At 42.2% G+C, this 23,511-nt stretch overlaps 1 protein-coding gene across 5 annotated transcripts in view; it reads right to left on the bottom strand.

The window, feature by feature from the left end:
• Nucleotides 1-23,511, bottom strand: part of dus2 (dihydrouridine synthase 2) — a 120,915-nt gene that overhangs the window by 60,095 nt on the left and 37,309 nt on the right. For all 5 annotated transcript variants that reach the window (XM_043707033.2, XM_087995919.1, XM_087995917.1 and 2 more), the window contains 2 exons: nucleotides 21,426-21,486; nucleotides 14,767-14,814 (listed from right to left, as the gene is read on the bottom strand). In XM_043707033.2, the coding sequence (XP_043562968.2) occupies nucleotides 14,767-14,814; nucleotides 21,426-21,486 (109 nt within the window). The remainder of the gene's footprint in view (nucleotides 1-14,766; nucleotides 14,815-21,425; nucleotides 21,487-23,511) is intronic.

Below are 23,511 nucleotides of genomic sequence, written 5' to 3'. Positions count from 1 at the left end.
CAACTGCAATTTAGTAAGTTTGAAGAGGGGCCGCCCACGATGCCAGACAAAGGAACCAAACCACCCCATAAGCTTCCGCAGTGTTGACCTGGGAAACATTATAGGGAGCATATGCATGGGATAAAGCTAACGAGGAAGAACATTCATCTTAATGAGAGATATTCGGCCCAGCCATGAAATTGGAAGAGCCTCCCATCATTAGAGATCTCGCCTAATATTGTCAAGCAAGTGAGCAAAGTTGGTCCAAAATAACAAATCAAACTTGGGGGTAATAAAAATGCCTAGGTACCGGAACCCTGCCCGTGACCATTTAAAAGGGAACTTCTGGCACATCCTTAAGGTTCCCCAAAGGCATAGCCTCTGATGTTGCAAAGTTAATCTTATTTCCTGAAATAGCCCCAAATGAATTGATACATTGTATCAAATGGGGTACGGAGGTCATCGGGTTCGCTAAAAACAGAAGGACATCACCCGCACACAGTGTAATCTTGTGAGCCCTCGATCCCACTTCTGGCGCAGTTATGTGGATGTTCTGACGAATGGCCTCTGCCAGCGGCTCTATCACCAACGTAAACAACAATGGTGAGAGGGAGCAGCCTTGCTGACTACCCCTACCAATCCTAAAATTCCCGGACTTCACCCCATTGGTGATGACCGCGGCCAGAGGGTGGCAATATAAAACCTCCACCCACCTCGCAAAGACCCCACCCAACCCAAACTGTTCTAAGACATAAAAAAGATACGGCCATTCCACCCGATCAAATGCTTTCTCTGCATCTAAGGAAATCACCAACCCCTGAAGCGATCGTTGCTGACAAACTTGGACCATATTCAGAAACCTTCTAATATTATTAGAGGACCTACAGCCCCTTATAAAGCCTGTCTGTCCTCTTTAACAACATGGGGCAACACCCTTTCCAATCTCAATGCCAGGATCTGAATTTAATAGAGATGGGCCTGTATGAGGCACAATCCTCAGGAATCTTCCACCTTCCCTTTCTTAAAAGTTAGGGCGATATTAGCTTCCCTCAAAGATGGTGGTAGGCATTCATGTATATAGGAGTGATTGTACATCTCCAACGTCGGCCCTGACAGAATCCCTATAAACTCCTTATAAACTCACCCGGGAGACCATCAGGGCCAGGTGCTTTCCCACTCTGAAGTTGCCTAGCTGCCTCCTGTATTTCCTGAACTGTCAAGGGGGCATTAAGGAGAGAGGCCCATTCCAAGGTTACCGCTGGGAGGTCCAGGTTCTTAAAAAAGGCCTCCATTTTAGCCTCCAGTCTTCGCAACCTTCAGACCGATACAATTCAGAGTAAAAGCTCCGAAAAGCCACATTAATCTTTTTAGCATCGTATGTAAGGACCCCAGTGCTGTCTCTGATTGCAGTAATGAATTGGGGAGCAGGCTTTTTCCTAGTCAGGTATGCTAAATACTTCCCTGGCCTATCCCCATATTTGAATGTCCTTTGTCTAGCAAAAGCAAGTTCTTTCTTTGCGTTTTGTGTCAGTATTGAATTCAAGGCAGCCCGGAGGGCCATGATCCGCTGTAGCTTAGTCACCGAAGGCCGCAAAAAATGTGCTGCCTCCGTGGCTTTCAACCACGTCTCAAGTCGACTCTGCTGGTCCTCCTCCTGTCGTTTCTGGCTTGCCCAATAGGAAATAGCTAATCCCCTAGCAAAGGCCTTAGAGGTGTCCCACAGCATAGATGGATTACTAGCCGTGCCTGAGTTGATAGTCAAGAATTCCCGAAACTCTTTCAAGAAGTATTCCACAAATTTGGAATCCTTAAGGAGAAAAGGGTCCAAACAGCAGTGCCGCAAACCAAGCCTCTCACTCTTGGCCTTAACCTCCAAATATACTGCCACATGATCAGAGATAGCTATATTCCCAATTTTACAACCCATAATCGAATCCAGAAGGGCCGAGGGAGCCAGAAAGAGGTCAATCCTCGTGTGACATTTATGTGGGTTTGAAAAAAAAGGTGAAGTCCCTGCTGGTAGGGTGAGGACATCTCCAAATATCGACCAGCCCCAACTCCTCGCATAAGTCAACCACCTGTTTGGCCTGTGAAGAAATAGTTGGGGGCCCACAAGGCATCCTGTCCACTGTCGGATCCAAAAGATAATTAAAATTCCCCCCCCCCCCCATAATAATGTGCCGTGTTCCAAAAGCACTCAACTTAGAGAAAGTACTAATCAAACATTTGTGAGAATGCGCCAGAGGACAATAGACATTTAAAATGCCATCTTCCTCCCCATGTATCAGGGCTTTAAGTATCACAAACCATCCCTGCTCATCTTTCATCTGCTCTACTAATGTGAACAGAAGATTTTTCTGGATAAGTACCGCCACTCCCCTACTTTTAGTAGTAAAGGATGAAAAGAATACCCGGTCATAACTCCCCTGTTGTAATTTCAGGTGTTCCCCATCATCAAGATGGGTTTCCTGCAACAAAGAGATATCAACCCTTTCCCTCTTAAGGCTAGAAAGCACTTTTTTCCTTTTAACAGGCGAATTACTTCCATTAATGTTCCAGGTGCGACATTTAATAAGACACTTAGCCATATCCCCTTTCAGATACCCTTGAACCCCTGGGAGGGAGAACCCTGCTTACAAAGCGCCGAGCATAAGTAAATAAAGACTCACAGAATTGAAAAACTATATATACAAAAACTACTGTATCATAATTATAAACAACTATTACTACCAAAAAACTACAAACAAAACCCAACTCTAAAACCTTGAATGGAAGACTCTTCCCCTGCCCATAGGGGGCACTCACCCTACCCATCCCCTCCTTCACAGCTCCTTCAACCCAGACTGTGCACCAGCTTTAGGCCAGAAAAAACAACAAGGAGATGATCCTTAAGTCAACAGAAAAAAGACCAAGTCAGAATGAGCACTCCACCCATCCCTGGCTTCATGTCACCCATACTTGTGACTAAAAGAAACAAAAAAAAGGGAGAGAGACAACAAAGAACATCCACAAAATTTTCCAACAGAAAATCCAGTTATTCCAAAGTCTTTTCCCCCCTTTCCAAACAGGAAATTATTAGGGAGAAAGAAAGGAATTTTAAAAAAAGGGAAAACATGGGGAAAGATAGAAAAGAGAACAAACATTAACCATATTCTTCAGGCCAATCCATCTATTTTAAAGTGTCTACAAAGTTTTTAGCTTTATCCGCGAGTCAAATGTATAAACTGAGTCCTCGTGGCTGAAATGGAGCACTGTGGGGTATCTCATGGAGTACTGGATGCCCAGGTTCCTCAGCCTTTTTTTAACTTAATCGAAGGACTTTCTCTTTCGAATTACATCTGCAGAGAAATCCTGGAAAAACATGATTTTTGACCCCTTGTACAGCAGTGCCTGCGGATCTCCTCCCAGGGATCTGGAAGCTTCTATCACTTTTTGCTTGTCCTTATGTGAGTGGAAGTGCACAAGGACTGGGCAGGGGCGCTGCACCGGCCCTGACCTGTGCACTGTAACCGGATAAGCCTCTTCAGTCTGTAGCCTGCTGGACTCAATGTGAAGGCCCAAAAACTTCAGCAGCCAGTTTTCAAAGAAGCTGACTGGCTGCTCACCTTCCTCACCTTCAGGGAGCCCGACAATTCGGAGATTTATCCTCTGACCTCGATTTTGAGGTTGTTGATATGGTCTCGCAAGGCCCGCACCTCTCGCTCCAGCACCTGGATCCGACTGGATGAGGACTCCATCGCAGCCTCCGAGGCCTGAGTTCGACCCTCCACCTCTTCAAGCCTCTCCCCAAGGCCCTGGATCTCCTGCTTGTGCTTCTGCAGCATGGATGCGAAAGGCTGGATCTAGGCACGAATCTCCCCACGGATCTCCTCAATCGCAGCCCCAACTTTCAAGGTAAGTCTCTCCATCGCTGCAGCCAATTCCTGTGAGTCTGTCAGGTCCCCGGGGGGTTCAGGAGAGGCTGCTGTTGCTGCTGTCTCTGGTATGCCTGGTGTTGCAGGGGAGTGTCCTCCCTGCTGCTGCTTGCTTGCTCCTTTTCCCTTTGGCATCCTTCCCACTTGCAAATATTAACAAATATGTGTTCTGTAAGGTTTTAAACTAATATTTCCACCACACAAGTTGGCCAGGGATGGAAAAAAACACCAGTATGCCTTGGCTGTTAGGCAGAGCTGTGCACAGCAGTTCTACAGAATCGCCGCCACCTTGCCAAGTCCCATCTTTAAATCTTTAATTCCAGATTTTTACTGAATTCAAATTCCACCAAATTGAAATTTGTGGCAAGATTTGAACCCAAGTCTCCAGAGCACTAACTGGGTCTCTTTATTAACAGTCCAGTTATAATACCACTAGGCCATTGCCTGCCCTCACGTTCTCACTATTTATAATTGTTAAAAAGATTTGTAAATATATCGAATTTATTTTAGTTGGGTGTCTCAATATCAGCAAACCAGATAACGACTCAGATTTTGGGGAGGAAAACAACAGTGTTTTAAATCAGTGAAAGAACATAAACGAATAGATTTAAGGATAAGTAACTTTTAAACAAAAACTACTTCTATGATGTTTCAACAAACACTCTTCAGAAGGAAAAACACCAACTACTGATTCAACTAAAGCATAACCAATGTGAGAAACCTCTGGCCAAGGTTTCATACAATTTTTTGACATTTTATAAAACACAGTAAATTTTAAAAATAAAACCAAAACCAAATCCCGTTCAATTCACCAATTCCTACCCACCACCACGGACTCCCAGCTTTCAGAGAGGTAAGGCCTCTGTACACAGGAAAAAGCAACGGAGATATCCAATTCCAGTAACAAAATACATTACAAAACAGCACAAATCACAGGCTTATATGAACTCATCCTCCACCAGTTTATACTTCTCTCTCGCACCTTTAGCCAGATCTGGAGTTTCTTGCCTCACAGTGCCATGAATCCGGGTTCGATTCCAGCCTCGGGTGACTGTCTGTGTGGAGTTTGTACAAACTCCCTGTGACTGTGTGGGTTTCCTCTGGGTGCTCCGGTTTCCACCCACAATCCAAAGATGTGCAGGTTAGGTGATTTGGCTGCACTAAATTGTCCCATAGTTTTCGGGGATGTGTAGGTTAGGCGCATTAGTCGGGGGTAAACGTAGGGAAATGGATCTGGATGGGTCACTCTTCGGAGAGTTGGTGTGGACTTGTTGGGCTGAAGGGCCTGTTTCCACACTGTAGGGCCTGTTTCCACACTGTAGGGATTCTAAAGATTATTTATATTGATCCCAAAACTGTCACCCTCCCAGATAGCAACGAAGCAAAGAGCTGCGAATAACCGGGGCACCAGCAGAACTCAGATAAGGCAATTTGTAAGCAGAGCACTGCACATGCTCAAACCACAAACACAGTGATCCCTTCTCCTCTGTCACCAGCAGCAACAATGAGGAAATTAATTGCTGTCACTGGTAGACTCCCCTCCAAACTGGGTAGTGTTGGGAACTCTACCTCTGCTAGGAGAAAGTGAGGACTGCAGATGCTGGAGATCAAATCTGAAAAATGTGTTGCTGGAAAAGTGCAGCAGGTCAGGCAGCATCCAAGAAGTAGGAGAATCGACATTTCGGGCATAAGCCCTTCTTCAGGAATTTTTCTGAAGAAGGGCTTATGCCCGAAATGTCGATTCTCCTGCTCCTTGGATGCTGCCTGACCTGCTGCGCTTTTCCAGCAACACATTTTTCAACTCTACCTCTGCTGCCAGACATAGGTTCACATTAAGAAAAGGGTTTGGAGGAGAAGATGTTCCTTTCCAATTTTGCTTTTCCTTTCCATGCTTTACTGAAGCTTGCAGATTTCTGTAACTGGGGTATTTTGCCTGCAGCCAATTTCTGAATTGTTACTGAAATGTTATTGCTATTGCAAGGTGAGCCCAATGACAGAGCAAGATCCCACACAAACCACCAGACAGACTGTTTTTTTTTCAAAAATTGCCTTTTGGAGGGTTGATGTGTTTTGCACTCCCCTGATGATTTTTTTGACATCTCATCCAAAGGTCAGCACCTCCAATAACCCAAACTTTACGGTGCACTGAAGTATCAGCCTAGATTGAATGTTCAGGTCTGTTAACTACAGGCAGTGTCCTTCAGCTACCTAAGATTACTGCAGTTTATTCTTTAAGCATCGACAAATAACAATGTGCTCAACAAATATCACACAAGTGAGACTTAGTCTCATCTTACAACAATGGAAAAGATAATACCTGTAAGCAATTTGATCAAATAAACTAGCTGCACACTTAGCACAGCTAAAAATTGTCCATTAGATGCTTTCCCAGCCAACCTTCAACAAATTGAAACATAGCAACAGATTTCACTGCAGCCAACACTGTCTGTTGGTAAGGCTTTTAATCACAGTGACACTTTGGACAGGGAGTTACTGTTCATGGGAGAGGAAATTACCATAGCGCTTATGAAGGGCGAGCAACGTTATATGTCGTTAGCTGATCAGAACAAAAAAGATTATGTGGCGCAGAATGTGAACCAAACAAGGTAAATTAATAGCAGATCCAGAAAGGGAAAGAAAGGGAGGGAAAGAAAGATTCAACAGCGAGAGAAAGACAGGGAAGCAAAGACATTTAGCATTATTAAAGAAAAATGCTAAATAAAAACCATTTAGATTAGATTACTTACTGTGTGGAAACAGGCCCTTCGGCCCAACAAGTCCACACTGACCCTCCGAAGAGCATCCCACCCAGACCCATTCCCCTACATTTACCCCTTCACCTAACACTACGGACAATTTAACATGGCCAATTCACCTACCCTGCACATTTTTGGACTGTGGGAGGAAACCGGAGCACCCAGAGGAAACCCACACAGAGACGGGAAGAATGTGCAAACTCCACACAGACAGTTGCCCGAGGCGGGAATTGAACCCAGGTCTCTGGCGCTGTGAGGTAGAAGTGCTAACCACTGCACCACCGTGCCATTTGTTCCAGAAAAATAACAGCCCATTATCGTGGGAAATTATTTGAAGGATTTGGAAATATTTAGAAGAACTGCAAAAAACCACATCCCAACATTTACTACATTCCCTGTTTTCCTATTTGCCTGCTTCTGTACTGTAGCCTGGCAATGATTCAGCTCCCTTAACCAAGTAATGATGCTCAGGACAGACAGGACCTTTTTTTTTTTAATTTGAACTGTTGAATCCCACACCTTCCCACTGCTTTTTTGACTAAAACACTAATGGATACAATACTATAATGAAACCATCTTTGAGAAAACTAAACAAAGTTGAAAGATATTCTGCAATGACTTGTTGGCAATTATCCCAATAATAGCACAGAGGACAGCCTTCAAACTGAGAGAGAGAGAGAGAGAACAAACAATCTTTCAGCACACTTTTTCATGGACATGGAGATTACCTTGGAAATGTCAAACCCCTCTGAACTTCCAGTGAAACATCTTTAATTAAAAACGGAAAGATTCAGAAGGAAGAATTTGTTTAATTTTGCTATTGGGAACATCATCTGAATTGCTTTATGGCATAACCCAAAATATATGAAAACAGCATAAGGTGATGTACCTAGCCCAGTGAAATGATTTATATGGTCAGTCTTGCTCTGACTGATGTTGGAGGTTATCCATCTTTCTGCAAACCACCTGAAGACTCTGCATTATTAAACAGCTATGAGGGGAAGTAGGGCATTCATCATCGGGTGAACAGTTCAGTGAAGTCAAAGAAAATGGCAGAACTATTCTTAGTCTGGAGTGGCTCTGAGCAGTGTACAGGAATGTTCTGCTGACACGACATTCAGAATCTCTCCGCACATAATATTTTATGATATTTTGCAAACAAAGGCAGGACTAGCTTTTTTGAGCCCTCCAGCCTGCTCCACTATTTAATCTGATTTGATTGTCACCTCAACTCTACATCCCTGCCATCCCAGATAATCTTTCACCTCTTACCTGCCCTGTTGACCAAACATCTATCCACTTCTATCTTACGAATATTCAAAGTCTCTGCTTCCACTGGATTTTAAGGAAGGAAGTTCTAAAGACCCACACCCTCATCGAAGGCCCCTTATTTTGCAATCAGTGATCTGTGGTTCTAGATTTTAACACATTCTTTCCACATCCCCTCAGTCAAGTCCCCTCTGAATGTTTTAAGTTTCATTCACACTTCTAAACTCCTTGCCTGTCCAACCTTCTATCGCAACCTGGCCACTCTAAGTACTCGTCTTCCCTGACATGTTCTGAAGCAGGGTCACTGCACCCTACCCATTAACTCTGATTTCTCTCCACAGTTGCTGTTAGACCTGCTGAGATTTTCCAGCAGTTTGTGTTTCGGAATTCCAGCATCCACTGTTCTTTTAGGTGTTTTTTTTGTCTAGTACATAAGCTCCTAACTTTTATATTTTATTTGTTTCAGAGTAAACAATTATATTCAGTAAACTTTGCTCATGACTTGCTGCATCTGTACACTGGCCTTTTATGATTCATGCACTAGGACAGCAAGATCCTAGATTTAAGAGCTCTGCATTCTCTCACTAGTTAGACAACATGCTTCTTCTTATCCTTCCTGCCAAAGTTGACAATTTCTAATGTGTTTACATTATATCCCATTTGCCACATCTCTGTCCATTCACGTAACTACGTATATCCCATAGTGGCTCCCTTAAGCCCCCTTCACAACTTACTTTCCTATCTACCTTTGTGTCATCAGCAAACTTAGTCACCATACCTTTGATCCCTTTATCAAAGTCATTTGTATTAATTGTAACAGGTTGAGATCCCAGCACCGAGTCCTGTGATATGCCACTTGCCAAAAATAAATTACCCATTTATAATTACTGTCCGTTTCTGGTGAGTGAGCCAGTATGCAACACTCTACACTAGAAGATTTTATGTTCTACAATAAGCTTTGATGTAACACTTTGTCAAATCTAAATGCAATACACTCTTTGGTCCCCTGTTATCCAGAGCACTTGTTACTTTTTCAAAGAACTCCAGTAAGTTGGCTAAATATGATTTCCCTGTCACAATCACATTGACTCTGTCTGATTCCTTTGAAATTCTCCAACTGCCCGGTTATATGTTTAATAATATTTCTATGACAGATATCAAAACTGTTTTCCAGTTTTCCGTCTCCCCCCCACCGTACTTTTTGAACAAAGAGGTTACACATGCTGTATTCCAGTCAAATGGAACCTTGACTGAATCGAGGGGTTTTGGAAAATCAGAACCAAAGCATCAATTATCTCAGTAGTCACTTCTTTTAATGTTTTGGGATGCGGACCAGCTGGATCCAGCCACTTGTCAGGCCACAGTTCCAACAATCAACTCAGTTACACTCCCTGGTGATCATAATTTTCCCAAGTGACTGCCTGCCTTCCACATCCTGTCTTAGTTATTTCTGGTATGTCACTCTACTTGTATTTTCTAAAGTGAAGACCAATTCAGCAAAAAAAAATTCAGATCATTTCCTATCTATTTATTTCTCAGTATTAATTTCTCAATTCACTTTCTGTAGGACCAATCCCCACTTTGTTAACTCTTTTTAAAAAATATTTACAGAAACTCTGATTTTATATTTTTGGCTAGTTTTCACTTCTATTCCAGTTTTTTAAAAACTCTTTAATAATTGTTTTTGCTATTTGCTATTTTTATTTTTAAACATACTATTGAATCTTCTGGGAAGAAAGTGAGGTCTGCAGATGCTGGAGATCAGAGATGGAAATGTGTTGCTGGAAAAGCGCAGCAGGTCAGGCAGCATCTAGGGAACAGTAGAATCGACGTTTCGGGCATTAGCCCTTCTTCCTGAAGAAGGGCTAATGCCCGAAACGTCGATTCTACTGTTCCCTAGATGCTGCCTGACCTGCTGCGCTTTTCTAGCAACACATTTCCATCTATTGAATCTTCTGCCCTATCACCTATCTTTACACAATTATATTTAATTTGCAGGTTCACTTTAGCTAGCTCTGCTTTCATGACCTTTTAAGTGCCTTTATTTAAAATACAAATTGGATTCCCTCTTTTCTTCCTCAAATTCAATGTAAAATTCAATCATATAATGCTACCCACCTTTACTCTGAGGACAGGAATGAATCCTATCTCATTACACAGTGCTAGATCTAGAATATGGGAAAATTATGATCACCAGGGAATGTTATTGAATTAATTGTTGGGACTTTGGCCTGACAAGTGGTTGGGTCCTGCTTGGTTCCAGAAAACACCATTCTAAGACACTACTCCAAAACTGTTCTATGAACTCATCAAGACTACCTTCGCCCATCTGATTTTTCCAATCTATTTGTAAATTAAAAACTCCCATGACCAATGTGGTGCCTTGTTGACAATCTGTTCCTTTATCCTTGGAGTGCATGGAGCTGGCAGCCATAGCGGCTGTTCCTCAGTATTCTCTAAGAAGTTGGTGCCTAATGTCCAACATGGAGGCCCAATGCCTGTTCTGAATTTCATGTTGAGAATTCTTGTTGCCTAGCTGGTTCGACAGAAAGCTGAATATTACTGAGGTGATGATTTGGAGATGCTGGTGTTGGACTGGGGAGGACAAAGTTAAAAATCACACAACACCAGGTTATAGTCCAACAGGTTTAATTGGAAGCACACTAGTTTTCGGCGCGTCGCTCCTTCATCAGGTGATAGTGGAGGGGTCAATCCTAACACACAGAATTTATAGTTACATCACACTAAAGTTTTGCTATAAATTCTGTGTGTTAGGATTGAGCCCTCCACTATCACCTGATGAAGGAGTGATGCTCCGAAAGCTAGTGTGCTTCCAAATAAACTTGTTGGACTATAACCTGGTGTTGTGTGATGTTTAACTTATTACTGAGGTGAGTTGTGCCGTCAACAAGGCATTTAACAAGCAATAATTCCCCGATAGTTGGTAATTTGACACTGCCCAGCAGAAAACCCACCACACCAACTTGGCAGATATATGCAGCAAGATGCTCCTGACCTTGAGACAGGTCCTGTTGGATATCTCATCTGATTTAGCCACAAATCTCACCACAGGCCACATCACTCAGGCCCATGTAAAACTCCTCCAAGTCTTTCATATTGTTTCATTACTTTTGTAAATGCATCAATTTTCATCCCTGAGTCATCACAGAATCCCTACAATGTGGAAACAGGCCATTTGGCACAACAAGTCCAAACTGACCCTCTGAAGAGTAACACACCCAGACACATTCCCCTACCCTATTACTCTACATTTACCCCTGACTAAGGCAGCTAACTTACACATCCCTGAACACTACGGGCAATTTAGCATGGCCAATTCACCTAATCTGCACATCTTTGGACTGTGGGAGGAAACCAGAGCACCCGGAGGAAACCCACGCAGACACGGGGAGAATGTGCAAACTCCACACAGACAGCCACCTGAGGCAGGAATCAAACCCAGGTCCCTGGTGCTGTGAAATAGCAGTGCTAACCACGGAGCAACCATGCTGCCCTAAAAAGGAGCATCCCTTAAAGCGCTGCTCCAGGTAATCATTGTTGAAGCATCTATACATTATTAGACCAATTGTTGTTCTAACACCATTGATTTAATCTGAAATCTCAAAAACAAAACAAGCAGTAAATTTGACCATGTAAAATTGCTAATCTATATTATATCAAGCTATAAATAGTTATCAGGTTACATTGTGTGGCTTTCGTTTCAGATTACAGATGATGACTTTGTTCTGCTTTATTCGAGACTTATTGTTTATATTGTTTCTACATCTCTTCCATCTAAAAATCGGCATGCCATTATTCTTGGCTGGACCAGTTGAACTCCTGCAGTTATATTCAGTGCTCCATCCATTGGGAACACATCAGCCCTTACTTTAGAGAGAAACCTCCCCTCATCCTGCAGACATGTTAATCCTTTCCCTATTTTTGATGGCATAAGTCAAGTTGTTCTTGCATTAAAAGTGGTGCTCCTTCAAGACAGCGTAACAGATAATGATTTTAAAGTTTCAGAGTCATAAAGCATGGAATCTAGCCCTTCAGCCCAACTCGTCCATGCTAACTAGTTTTCCTAAGCCAAACTAGTCCCATCTGCCTGCGTTGGCCTATACCCCTTGAAACCTTTCCTATCCACATATCTTTTAAATGTTATAATTGTACCTGCCTCCACCACTTCCTCTGGTAGCTCGTTCCATATATACCACCACCCTTTATGTGAAAAGGCTGTCCCTCAGGTCTCTTTTAAATCTTTCCCCTCTCACCTTTACCGTATGCCCTCTAGTTTTGGAGTCTGCTACCCTGGGGAAAAGACCTTGGCTATTCATCCTTTCTGTGTCCCTCATGATTTTATAAACCTCTACAAGGTCATCCCTCTGCCTCCTACACTCCAGGGAAAGAAGTCACAGCCTCTCCTTGTATCTCTAACCCTCCTGTCTTGGTAACATTCACAACGTATTTTTATCACTGGCTGGCTATCAGTTACTACCCATCCCTAACTGCCCCTTGGAGATTCTCTGCTGCAGTCCATTCAGTGTGGGCTTATCCACTATGCAGTTAGAAAGGTGGTTCTAGGATTTGGATTCAGTAACAGTGATGGAACAGGAAATAATTTCCAAGTCAGAATGGTGAGGGACTTGGAGGTGAATCAGTGCATTGCACCTGCATATTGTAGGTCATATTTTATCACTTTTCACTTTTTTACAAAATAAGCACATCACTGCTTATAAACTGCTGTGGGAACCCCACAGGTCATGAAAGGTGCATGAAAGCTACCCCAGGTTATTGAGAGAGGCAAGAGAGGATATTGCTGGAGCACTGACCAAGATCGCTGTGTCCTCGCTAGCCACTGGACAGGTTCGAGAGGACTGATGAATGGCTAATGTTGTTCCTTTGTTCAAGAAGGGAAATGGGGATAATCCAGGAAACTGTAGATTGGGGAGTCTCACAATGGTGTTTAGGAAGATATCAGAGAGAATTCTCAGGGACAGGATTTATGCACATTTGTTAAAGCCTGGCCTAATTAGGGACAGTCAGCGTGCTTTGTGCAGAGCAGGTTATGTCTTGCTAACTTGATTGAATTTTCGAGGAGGTGACAAAGGTGATTGATGAGGGGACATCAGTCGTTGTTGTTTACATGGATTTTAGTAAGGCTTTTAACAAGGTAGGCTCATCCAGAAGATTAACATGCATGGGATCCACAGTGACTTGGGCACGTGGATTTAGAATTGGCTTGCCCATAGAGGGCAGAGGGTGTGTTCAGCAGGGATCCATACTGGAACCTCTGTTCTATGTGATATATAAATAAATGACTTGAATGAAAATGTAGATGGGTGGATTAGTAAGTTTGCAGATGATTCAAAGATTGGTGGAATTATGGATAGTGTAGACAGTTGTCAAAGAATACAGCAGGATATAAATCAGTTGCAGACATGGGTGAAGAAATGGCAGATGGAGTTTAATCCAAGCAAGTATGAGGTGCTGCATTTTGGGAGATCAAATGTTAAGGAAAAGTACACAGTTAATGGCAGGGCCCTGAAGAGTGTTGATGTACAGAAGGATCTTGGGATTCAAGTCCATAGCTCCCTGAAAGTGGCCACACAAGATGGTAAAGAAGGCACACTTAACTTTATTTGTCGGGGCATTGAGTACATGAGTTAGGATGCCATGGTGCAGCTTTATAAGACTTTGAGTATTGCGGTCAATTCTGGTTGCCACATTACAGGAAGGATGTGGGGGCTTTGGAGAGGGTGCAGTATGCTGCCTGGATTAGAGGGTATGAGTTATAAAGAGAAGCTAGTGATATTCAGGTTTTTTCTCTGGAGCGGTGGAGGTTAAGGGGAAACTTGATAGAAGTCTTTAAAATAATGAGATGCATAAACAGGGCTGGCAGGCAGAACCTTTTTCTGACAGTTGAAATGTCTAATACTCGGGAACATGCATTTAAGGTGAGGGGAGAAGTTCAAAGGTGATGTGGGGGCAAGGTTTTTTTTTACAGAATACGATGTGAACCTGGAACTTGCTGCCAGGGGTGTGGTGAAGGCAGATAATGACAGGGGCACTTAAAGGACTTTTAGATAAGTACATGAATATGCAAGGAATGGACGGATATGGACTAAGGATAGGCAGAAGGGATTAGTTTAATCAGGTGTCATGTTTGGCACAACATTGTGGGCCAAAGAGCCTGTTCCTATGCTGTTCTGTTTTATGTTTTAACTCATCTTATTTAAATGTAAATTTCACTCATATATTCTGTACGGAGGAAATCTTTGTCAGATAATACTTTTGTACGCTTGAGTGTGCACGTTGAAACACCTCGAAAATGCTACATTTTAATGCAAATCTTGCCTTTATTGATTATTAATGAAACTGTAGCATTTTGTTCTTTAGAAAACAGAGATGATAAAGGTAACACCAGTTTCCAGCAAAGTCATTTTTTTTCTCTCTCAGAAAGTCTTTTGTCAGTTGGACATGTCACTTTACCAGATACAATGTGAAACCCTCTTCAATATTATGACACTAAGGAAATTAAATACAGAGTCAAGAAACAGCCATTTAACCCAACCAATCCATTGCAGCATTTAATTTCATTTGAACCTTTTACCGATCCTTCTGACCTTAATCCCTAAGTATAACCCACTATTCCCTCTCCCTCCCATGGTGAAACAGAATCTGAGCAAGCTGCACAGTTTGAGCTCTGTGAAGAGCTATGAGTAACAGGTGGTTTGAAACACATATTAAATTTCCTCAGTAAACCACAAGAGCATTTTCACAAAGAATTACTTATTTGCTTACAAGCTGACAAAAAACAACTGAAAGAATTCAGTCCAAGTACTTACAGCTTCAATTTTGTCAGGGTTGGACAACAGTGCTACTCCCATACCACCCTACACAAAAGCAGAGGCAAAACAAAGAGATTAGTTGGTGTCAAAACTGCTTACATTAAAAGAGAATGTACTGTATATAATAAACAAACCATAGTAATAAACCTCGCATCTTGAACGGCAAATGCCTTAGCAGATTCCAACCTCCTCCTAAAGAAGTGGTCTCTCTGAAACATCTTGAGACAATATGGTATTTTACTCTGTTAATAACGGTTAGATAAATGCAAGTTTTATCACTGCATGCCTCTGAAGTAAGGCTGATCTTATTACATGTTAAATTCAATATTTCTGTCTCAGAAGTAAGGTAGCAGGTGCAATCTTCACTGTTTCCAACAGTACGCTGGAATGCAATTAGAAAGCGAAGAGAGGAATTTCATGTGTAAACATTGCTATAGGATTGTGTCCCATGCATGTACACTTCAGAAATGCAAAATCTAAGGAATTTAAGATGCTAAGCCCACTGGCAGCCTTATAATGTAATGAACTGAACACAACTAATCTTAAATTGGAGGAAGATAGATGCTGATCGATATGGACTTTAGTGAGGCGTTCAATAAGGTTGCCCATGGGAGACTGATTAGCAAGGTTAGACGTACAGAATACAGGGTAAAAACAATGACTGCAGATTCTGGAAACCAGATTCTGGATTAGTGGTGCTGGAAGAGCACAGCAGTTCAGGCAGCATCCGAGGAGCAGTAAAATCGACGTTTCGGGCAAAAGCCCTTCATCAGGACCACTAATCCAGAATCTGGAATACAGGGAGAACTAGACATTTGGATACAGAATTGGCTTGAAGGTAGAAGGCAGGGTGGAGGTGGAGGGTTGCTTTTCAGACTGGAGGCCTGTGACCAGTGGTGTGCTGGGTGCACTGCATTTTGTCATTTATATAAATGATGTTGATGCGAACATAAGAGGTAGTTAGTAAGTTTGCAGATGACACCAAAATTGGAGGTGTAGTGGACAGTGACGGTTACCTCACATTACAATGGGATCTTGATCAGATGGGCCAATGGGCTGAGGAATTGCAGATGGAGTTTAATTTAGATAAATGTGAAGTGCTGCATTTTGGGAAAGCAAATCTTAGCAGGATTTATACACTTAATGGTAAGGTCCTGGGAGGGTTGCTGAACAAAGAAACCTCGGAGTTCAGGTTCATAGTTCCTTGAAAGTGGAGTCACAGGTAGATAGGATAGTGAAGGCAGCGTTTCGAATGCTTTCCTTTATTGGTCTGAGAATTGAGTATAGGAGTTGGGAGGTTATGTTACGGCTGTACAGGATACTGGTTAGGCCATTTTTGGAATATTGTGTGCAATACTGGTCTCCTTTCTATTGGAAGGATGTTGTGAAATTTGAATAGGTCAGAAAAGATTTACAAGGATGTTGCCAGGGTTGGAGGATCTGAGCTATAAGGAGAAGCTGAATAGGCTGGGGATGTTTTCCCTGGAGCGTTGGAGGCTGAGGGGTGACCTTATAGAGGTTTATAAAATCATGAGGGGCATGGATAGGATAAATAGACAAAAGTCTTTTCCCTAGGGTCGGGGAGTCCAGAAGTAGAGGGCATAGGTTTAGGGTGAGAGGGGAGAGATATGAATAGGAAGGGCTTCTTTGATTTTTAAAAAGTTAAAAATCACACAACACCAGGTTATAGTCCAATAGATTTAATTGGAAGCACACTAGCTTATGAATCCTAACACACAGAATTTATAGCAAAAATTTACAGTGTGATGCAACTATAAATTGTGTGTGTTAGGATTGAGCCCTCCACTATCACCTGATGAAGGAGCGACACTCCGAAAGCCAGTGTCCTTCCAATTAAACCTGTTGGACTATAACCTGATGTTGTGTGATTTTTAACTTTGTACACCCCAGTCCAACACCAGCATCTCCAAATCTTGATTTTACAGGTTTAGATAGTGGATCTGGATTGGGCAGGCTTGGGCGGTCGAAGGGCCTGTTTCTGTGTAGTAGTTTTCTTTGCTCCTTCTTCTTTAGAGGGATGTGGTCCAAGTGCTCACAAATGGGACTAGGTTAGGTGAGGATATCTGGTTAGCATGGACGAGTTGGTCCGAAAGGTCTGTTTCCATGCTGTACATCTCTAGGACTCTATGGAGCAACACATCTGACCACACAGCTCTAGATCAACGTTCACCGACAAAGCCACAACTATGGCCTATTCATAATCAAAATGTGTATATTTCCAATGTTTTAGACTCCCAATCCAATACTAGAATACACAGAATTATTTAAACTCATGGTTAAGTAAATTGACGACACGTTATTTTATTTCCTTAGGGGCAGATGTTTACTTTGATTTTAAAGCCATATTTGAGATATGCAGCAAGGCATTAGAAAGGTTTCCATATTGTAAACAGCCCAAAAGGCAATTTGTCATCTGCAATGAACTCTTGATGTGAAGATTACTGAGAATGCCTGGATCTGTTCAGTGGACTTTAACTATCAATATTGCAGTTGTTTGCAACCTTTAACAACTGACTGGCCATGATCCATTGTGTCAAATGCATTTTTATGTACTCATGCATTATATTAACCATTATTGGAAAATTTTAACGATGTTAAAAATTCTAACGATTTTGCTGAAAATATATTTTACTGCTAAATTGTAAAGAATTTTTAAAAACAAAATAATGATTTAGCCACTGGCGTGAAGCTTGTGGCTGCATTTCAGTGATGTGTTAATAACTCAAAGAGCTGCTTTGAGTTGGAGACACTTTCTTTCCTGAGTTTTTATGGTTGTCATGGCAGCAAAGGCTTGCACACAAAGATACGTGAAGGACAGGGTAGTGGTTTCTTCATAACCTTTTTGCTCAAGTGTTCACATCTGGCTTCTGATACAAATGAGTACACAGTTAATATCTTAACTTTTATTCTCAATGCCATATTTTTTCAGAATTCTTAATAATTATTTTTGAAATTGGGCATCCCACTTACATGCCCCACTGGTTCGGGAACATTGCATAAGTGGATGCAATTCCACAAATTCTACCAAAGTAACAGCGTTATTCAAGAGGAGTTTAAAATCCATCAAAGCTATTTCAGTGGAACATAATTTTACAAAGAACTGAATAAATTAAACAGCTTGAAAGTGGGCATTAATAACTGTAAAAGATCCAATTCATTGCTATTGCTTATCATTGAATGCTAATATTCCCAGAAATCTCCATTACTGAAGTGTAATGGTCTGGCAAAAGCTGATTGGATTCATAACCAAGTGGCTAAAGCCAACACTTGAACACCACATTGAACATCTTGAGAGTATTTGTAACTATCACGATTAATCTCTAACCCATTCTAAATAATTAAAAAATCAGTTCAGTTCAAAAAAAAGACTGAATCATTAAGTTTTGTTGGTATATATCAGTTAGCTTTTTAAAAAATTTAACTTTTTTAATAAGATGAACTTTAAAATGTACTCCAAAGACCCTATACATTTAAGAAAACAAGGGCAGTTGGCAGAGCTTTCCAGTGACTGTGCCTTTGGCAGAACCTTATGACTTATAGAGTCATAGCGATGTACAGCATGGAAACAGACCCTTCGGTCCAAACCGTCCATGCCGACCAGATAACCTAAGCCAATCCAGTCCCACCTGCCAGTACCTGGCCCATATCCCTCCAAACCCTTCCTATTCATACACCCATCCAACTGCCTTTTAAATGTTGCAATTGTACCAGCCTCCACCACATCCTCTGGCAGCTCGTTCCATATACATACCACCCTCTGCGTGAAAACGTTACCACTGAGGTCTCTTTTATATCTTTCCCCTCTCACCCTAAACCTATGCCCTCTAGTTCTGGACTCCCTGACCCCAGGGAAAAGACTTTGCCTATTTACCCTATCCATGTCCCTCATAATTTTGTAAACCTCTATAAGGTCACGCCTCAGCCTCCGACGTTCCAGGGAAAACAGCCCCAGCCTGTTCAGCCTCTCCAGATAGCTCAAATCCTCCAATCCTGGCAACATCCTTGTAAATCTTTTCTGAACCCTTCTGCAGGGTAGTTTGGCCAATTTTGGAGTGTGGGGCCTGGTTCAGAAAAAAAATCATCTTGTGTCAGTGTAAAGGATCATGGTACAAATGGGTGTGCACTTTCGAACATCATTGCCTTATGTTTAAGATGCTCCAAACGCTTGCACTGATTTGATCTATTTCATCTGAATTGTGGCAACAGAACTAGCAAGACCTTAGCCCCAGTCTTTAACATTCGACAGGCACCGTATTTCATAAATGTATTTGCAAATCTTAAAAAGGTTCACCAGACATTGCATTGCAATTGCTACAAATGGTTATAGTAACTGACGTCATTTACAAGATACCATGCAAGAACTGTAAAAAACACTATAATGGACAAACAAGCAGGAGACTAGCCACCAGGATACATGAACACCAATTAGCCACCAAAAGACACGACCCACTCTCACTAGTTTCCCTACATACAGGCAAAGAAGGACACTACTGACTGGGACAACACACACATCCTAGGACACGCAAAACAAAGAAACGCATGAGAATTCTTAGAGGCATGGCATTCTAACCAGAACTCTATCAATAAACACATCAATTTAAATCCTATTACCTTCTCTTGACAAAAAAAACCGTAAATGACATCATCCACCTTAAGAAGCCAAGACCTACAAATAGAGAGGCAGGACATACCACCAGGGCTTCACCAGAGACTCTCACTGATGACATTATCTAGTATGGTGACGAAACATCTGAAAGCAAACTTTCCAGCTCAGCGAGCTAACTTACATACTGGTCATAGTAACTGATCACAAACTACTCTGGTGGTACGGTAGGATGATACATCCAGTTGTATCTGCCCCAGTTCTTTGAAAGAGTGAGCCAATTATTCCCACGCTTCTGCTGCGTTTCCATGGCTCTGCAAACTTTCACCTTCAAGTACCATCCAATTCCCTTTTGAAAATCATTGTTCAATATGCTTCCTTCATTGTTTCAAGCAGTGCACTCCTGATTCAGTGTCAATGTTTATTTCCTCCCACCTCAAACGGTCTCTGGTAACTTTGCCAATAATCATCAAGTTTGTTTCTTTTTACCCTTCTGCCACTGGAAACTGTACGCTTTGAACATGTGGCAAATATTCCCATCATCATCTTTGCTCCAAGTAGAACAGCAGCAGTTCCTATTCCAGGTCTTTCACCCATAATTCCATCCCAGTAGATTTCCTTTGCGACCTCTCCTTGACCTCCTTTCTAAAGTGTTGAGCCCAAAATTGGTCACAGTACGTCCACTGGGACCGAACTAGTGGTTTTTAAGAGGTTAGTGTAAGTCCCTTGCTGTTGTACTCCATGCCATTAGTTAGAAAGCCAGTAGTGGGCGGCACGGTGGCTAGCACTGCTGCCTCACAGCGCCAGAGACCTGGGTTCAATTCCCGCCTCAGGCGACTGACTGTGTGGAGTTTGCACATTCTCCCCGTGTCTGCGTGGGTTTCCTCCGGGTGCTCCGGTTTCCTCCCACAATCCAAAGATGTGCAGGTCAGGTGAATTGGCCATGCTAAATTGCCCGTAGTGTTAGGTAAGGGGTAAATGTAGGAGTATGGGTGGGATGCGCTTTGGCGGGGTGGTGTGGACTTGTTGGGCCGAAGGGCCTGTTTCCACACTGTAAGTAATCTAATCCTACATGCCATTGACATTAACTTCAAAAACCCTTTTTCCTAAATATGCATGTTCTCTGTTCTTGCACTTCCTTTAAAATTCAAGCATTTTGTTTATGTTGGCCCCCCATTACTCTTCTCAAGTGAAACTCTTCATGTTTCTGTGGTCAATTTTATCCACCACACATCTCTCCATTTCATCAATCAATCAGAAGCTTAGGATCATTGTAGCAGACAGGATGTAGGTGTTCTGTAAACTGGGCAACCATTTTGCAGAACACCTACATTCTGTCCACAAAAATGACTCCGATCTTCCTGGTGCCTGCCATTTCAACACACCACTGTGTTTCCTGACCAATGTCTCTGTCTCAAGCTTGCTTCAGTGTTCCAGCGATGCTCCATGCAAGCTGGAAGAACAGCTCCTCATTTTCTGCTTGGGAACTTTGCAACTTTCTGGACTCAATGTCGAGTTCAACCATTTTAGGACTTGACTCACGTTCTCCCATGTCCTTACCCCCAGCTCCCACACACCAGTCCTTGTCATCACATGGACTGCTACCACCACTAATGGTCCCAATTAGCAGCTACTCACTCTCTCAGGCTGACCTTTACCCGTTCCTATGTCTGCCCAACTGTTTTTCTCTCTCTACCTGAGCTCCATCTCCATCTTTCATCAATTCCTTCTCTCTCCCCACCTTTAGCATATATAACCTTCTCCGAGCTAAAATCAGCTCTGAAGAAGGGTGACTGGACCCAAAATGTTAACTCTGCTTTTTCTCCTGCTGAGTTCCTCATTTTGTTTCTGACTTCCAGCATCGGCAGTTCTTTGCTTTGTTGTGTAGCCATGAGCAATCCTTGTTCAGCTGGTATTGAAGATTTCAATCAGTAGTATGGGGTACACTCTCTCCTGATAGAAATCACATGAATATAATTCTTTAAAGTAGGGCATATCCACTGTGATGGTCGAAAGCTAAGTGTGGTCTTACCTTGGTAGAATATTCTTTCGGACAGCCCATATTCACATCTATTCCAGCTACATCATTTTCTCTGTGAAAAATTAGAAATATATTTATTAAAATATAAATGGTTTTCAAAACATTGACCAAACACTCTGGTTTCATAGTACTTTCATAAGGAATATGTTTTCCGCTAAATCCTGTAACATCGCATTCAGTTACACACAAAATGCAAGAACTAAAGTGTGACAGAGTGAGACATTTAGGGAGTAAGTGCAAGACTCTTAGATAAACAGAATGTTCCTTTTGCATTGCTCATGATGAATGAGAGGAAATGCTGTCTGACAATAAGATCATTTGTCATCACGCTATTTTTATGTTGCTTGTAGATTTATCTTTGAAATGTAGCAAGCAGCAATTAACAGAATTTAGCCAAGAAAGTGGAGTTGAGGCCACAATCAGGTTAGCTGTTACCTGACTGAATGTCAGAGTGGGCTTGAGGCAGGAGCTGTGAACCTGAACACGGAGGTAGCGAGGAAGGTGGCCACGGCAGTGATTTTTAAAATGTGGGGCTCCCTAGACATGATCCTGGAGGGGTGGGAAGAGTTACTGCTGCCTGTGTGAACGATCACGATCACTCGATCTCTCCCTGAGCCAAATATGGCTGCTCGCCAAGCAACAGCCCAGTCAATGCAGGAATTGAGCTTTACCAGGCCACTTCATTCAATTCGCAGGTAACTGGCTTTTTGCACTTGCCGTCAGTCAACTGATCCAACCCGTGATGGTCTCTTTGGAAATGGGGTCAAAATCATGGCAGGGAACTAGCACAATGGCCAAAGACACCAAGGTGTGAGTCTACCCACCCCCTAAATCGCAAAGGAAAATTCAAGCCCTGTTCTGCATGGTAAGGTCACTCAATGAAGAAACTCAATAAGCCAGCAGGTTATATTGATAAATACCTTTGGTGGAAGTTTTAAAGCAATATTTCTGGCTTTGTACAAAGAAAATCCAGAGAATCACAGAATTGTTACAGCCAATCATGAACGTGCTGGCTCTCTAAAGAGAGCATTATGACTCAATGCCATTTTTCTGTATTTTCCCCTATAATGCTGAATATTGATTCCACTTTCATAATGCCCTCTTGAGTGACTCAATTAAACCTGCATCCACCACACTTCCAGACAATGTGTTCCAGACCCTAACTACTCAGTGTCATACAACATAGAAATGAAAGATTATGCTCGTATCACAGTTGCTTCTTTTGTATATTACCTCCTATCTGTGCCCTCTCATTCTCGATCTTTACATAAGCAAGCACAGTTTCTGTACATCTACCCAGCACACAACCCTCATGTTTTTGAAGACAATCAAATCTTCTCTAAGGCTTCTCCTCTCCAAGACAATCAATACCATCATGTCCAAACTGTCTGAACTGAAGCTTCTCATCATCCTCTTAAACCTCTTCTGCACTCTCTCCAACGGCTTCATGCCCTTCCTGAAATGCGCTCAACTAGTGCAATGTATAAACTCAGCCTCCTTGCCCTGAAATAAAGTCTGGTGTACTGTAAGTTTTACTAACTGCTCACTGTACTTGTCCTGCCACCTTTAATAAGATCTCTCTACTCCTGCACACACTATGGGATGCTGCCCTTTATACTGCCTCAACGTGTTCTTTCCACCAAAATGTATCTCCTTACACTTCTCCCCACTGAACTTTATCAGCCACTTATCTGCCTATTCCACTAACTTCTCAAAGGTCTTTTGTAGTATTAAATTATCCTTCTCACAGTTTACCGTGCTTCCTAGTTTTGTATCATTTGCAAATTTGTCCCCGGCAAACCAAAACCTAGATTATTACCATACATCAGGCAAAGCAAGTGCCCCAAACCCAACCTCAGAAAAACTCAACTACAAACTTTCTTTCAGATAAAAAAAAATCCATGAAGCATTACTCTTCATCCTTTACTCTCTCAGAAAACTGTGTGATTACGTTGCTACTGTCTTGCTTATTCCATGATTCCCAAATGATTGTTTCACAAAGTTTCCAGACCACTGAAGTTAAATTCACTGGTTCATTCTCACAACCTGTTTTGAAGAGGATGTTACATTCCCAATT

The sequence above is a fragment of the Chiloscyllium plagiosum genome, unplaced genomic scaffold (genome assembly GCF_037043375.1).
Source record: "Chiloscyllium plagiosum isolate Xiang-an unplaced genomic scaffold, Cpla_swu_hap1 HiC_scaffold_17, whole genome shotgun sequence".
In the NCBI taxonomy this organism is placed as follows: Eukaryota; Metazoa; Chordata; class Chondrichthyes; order Orectolobiformes; family Hemiscylliidae; genus Chiloscyllium; species Chiloscyllium plagiosum.
Note: the sequence above shows the minus strand (reverse complement) of the source record. Positions and strands in the feature narration are given on the sequence as shown.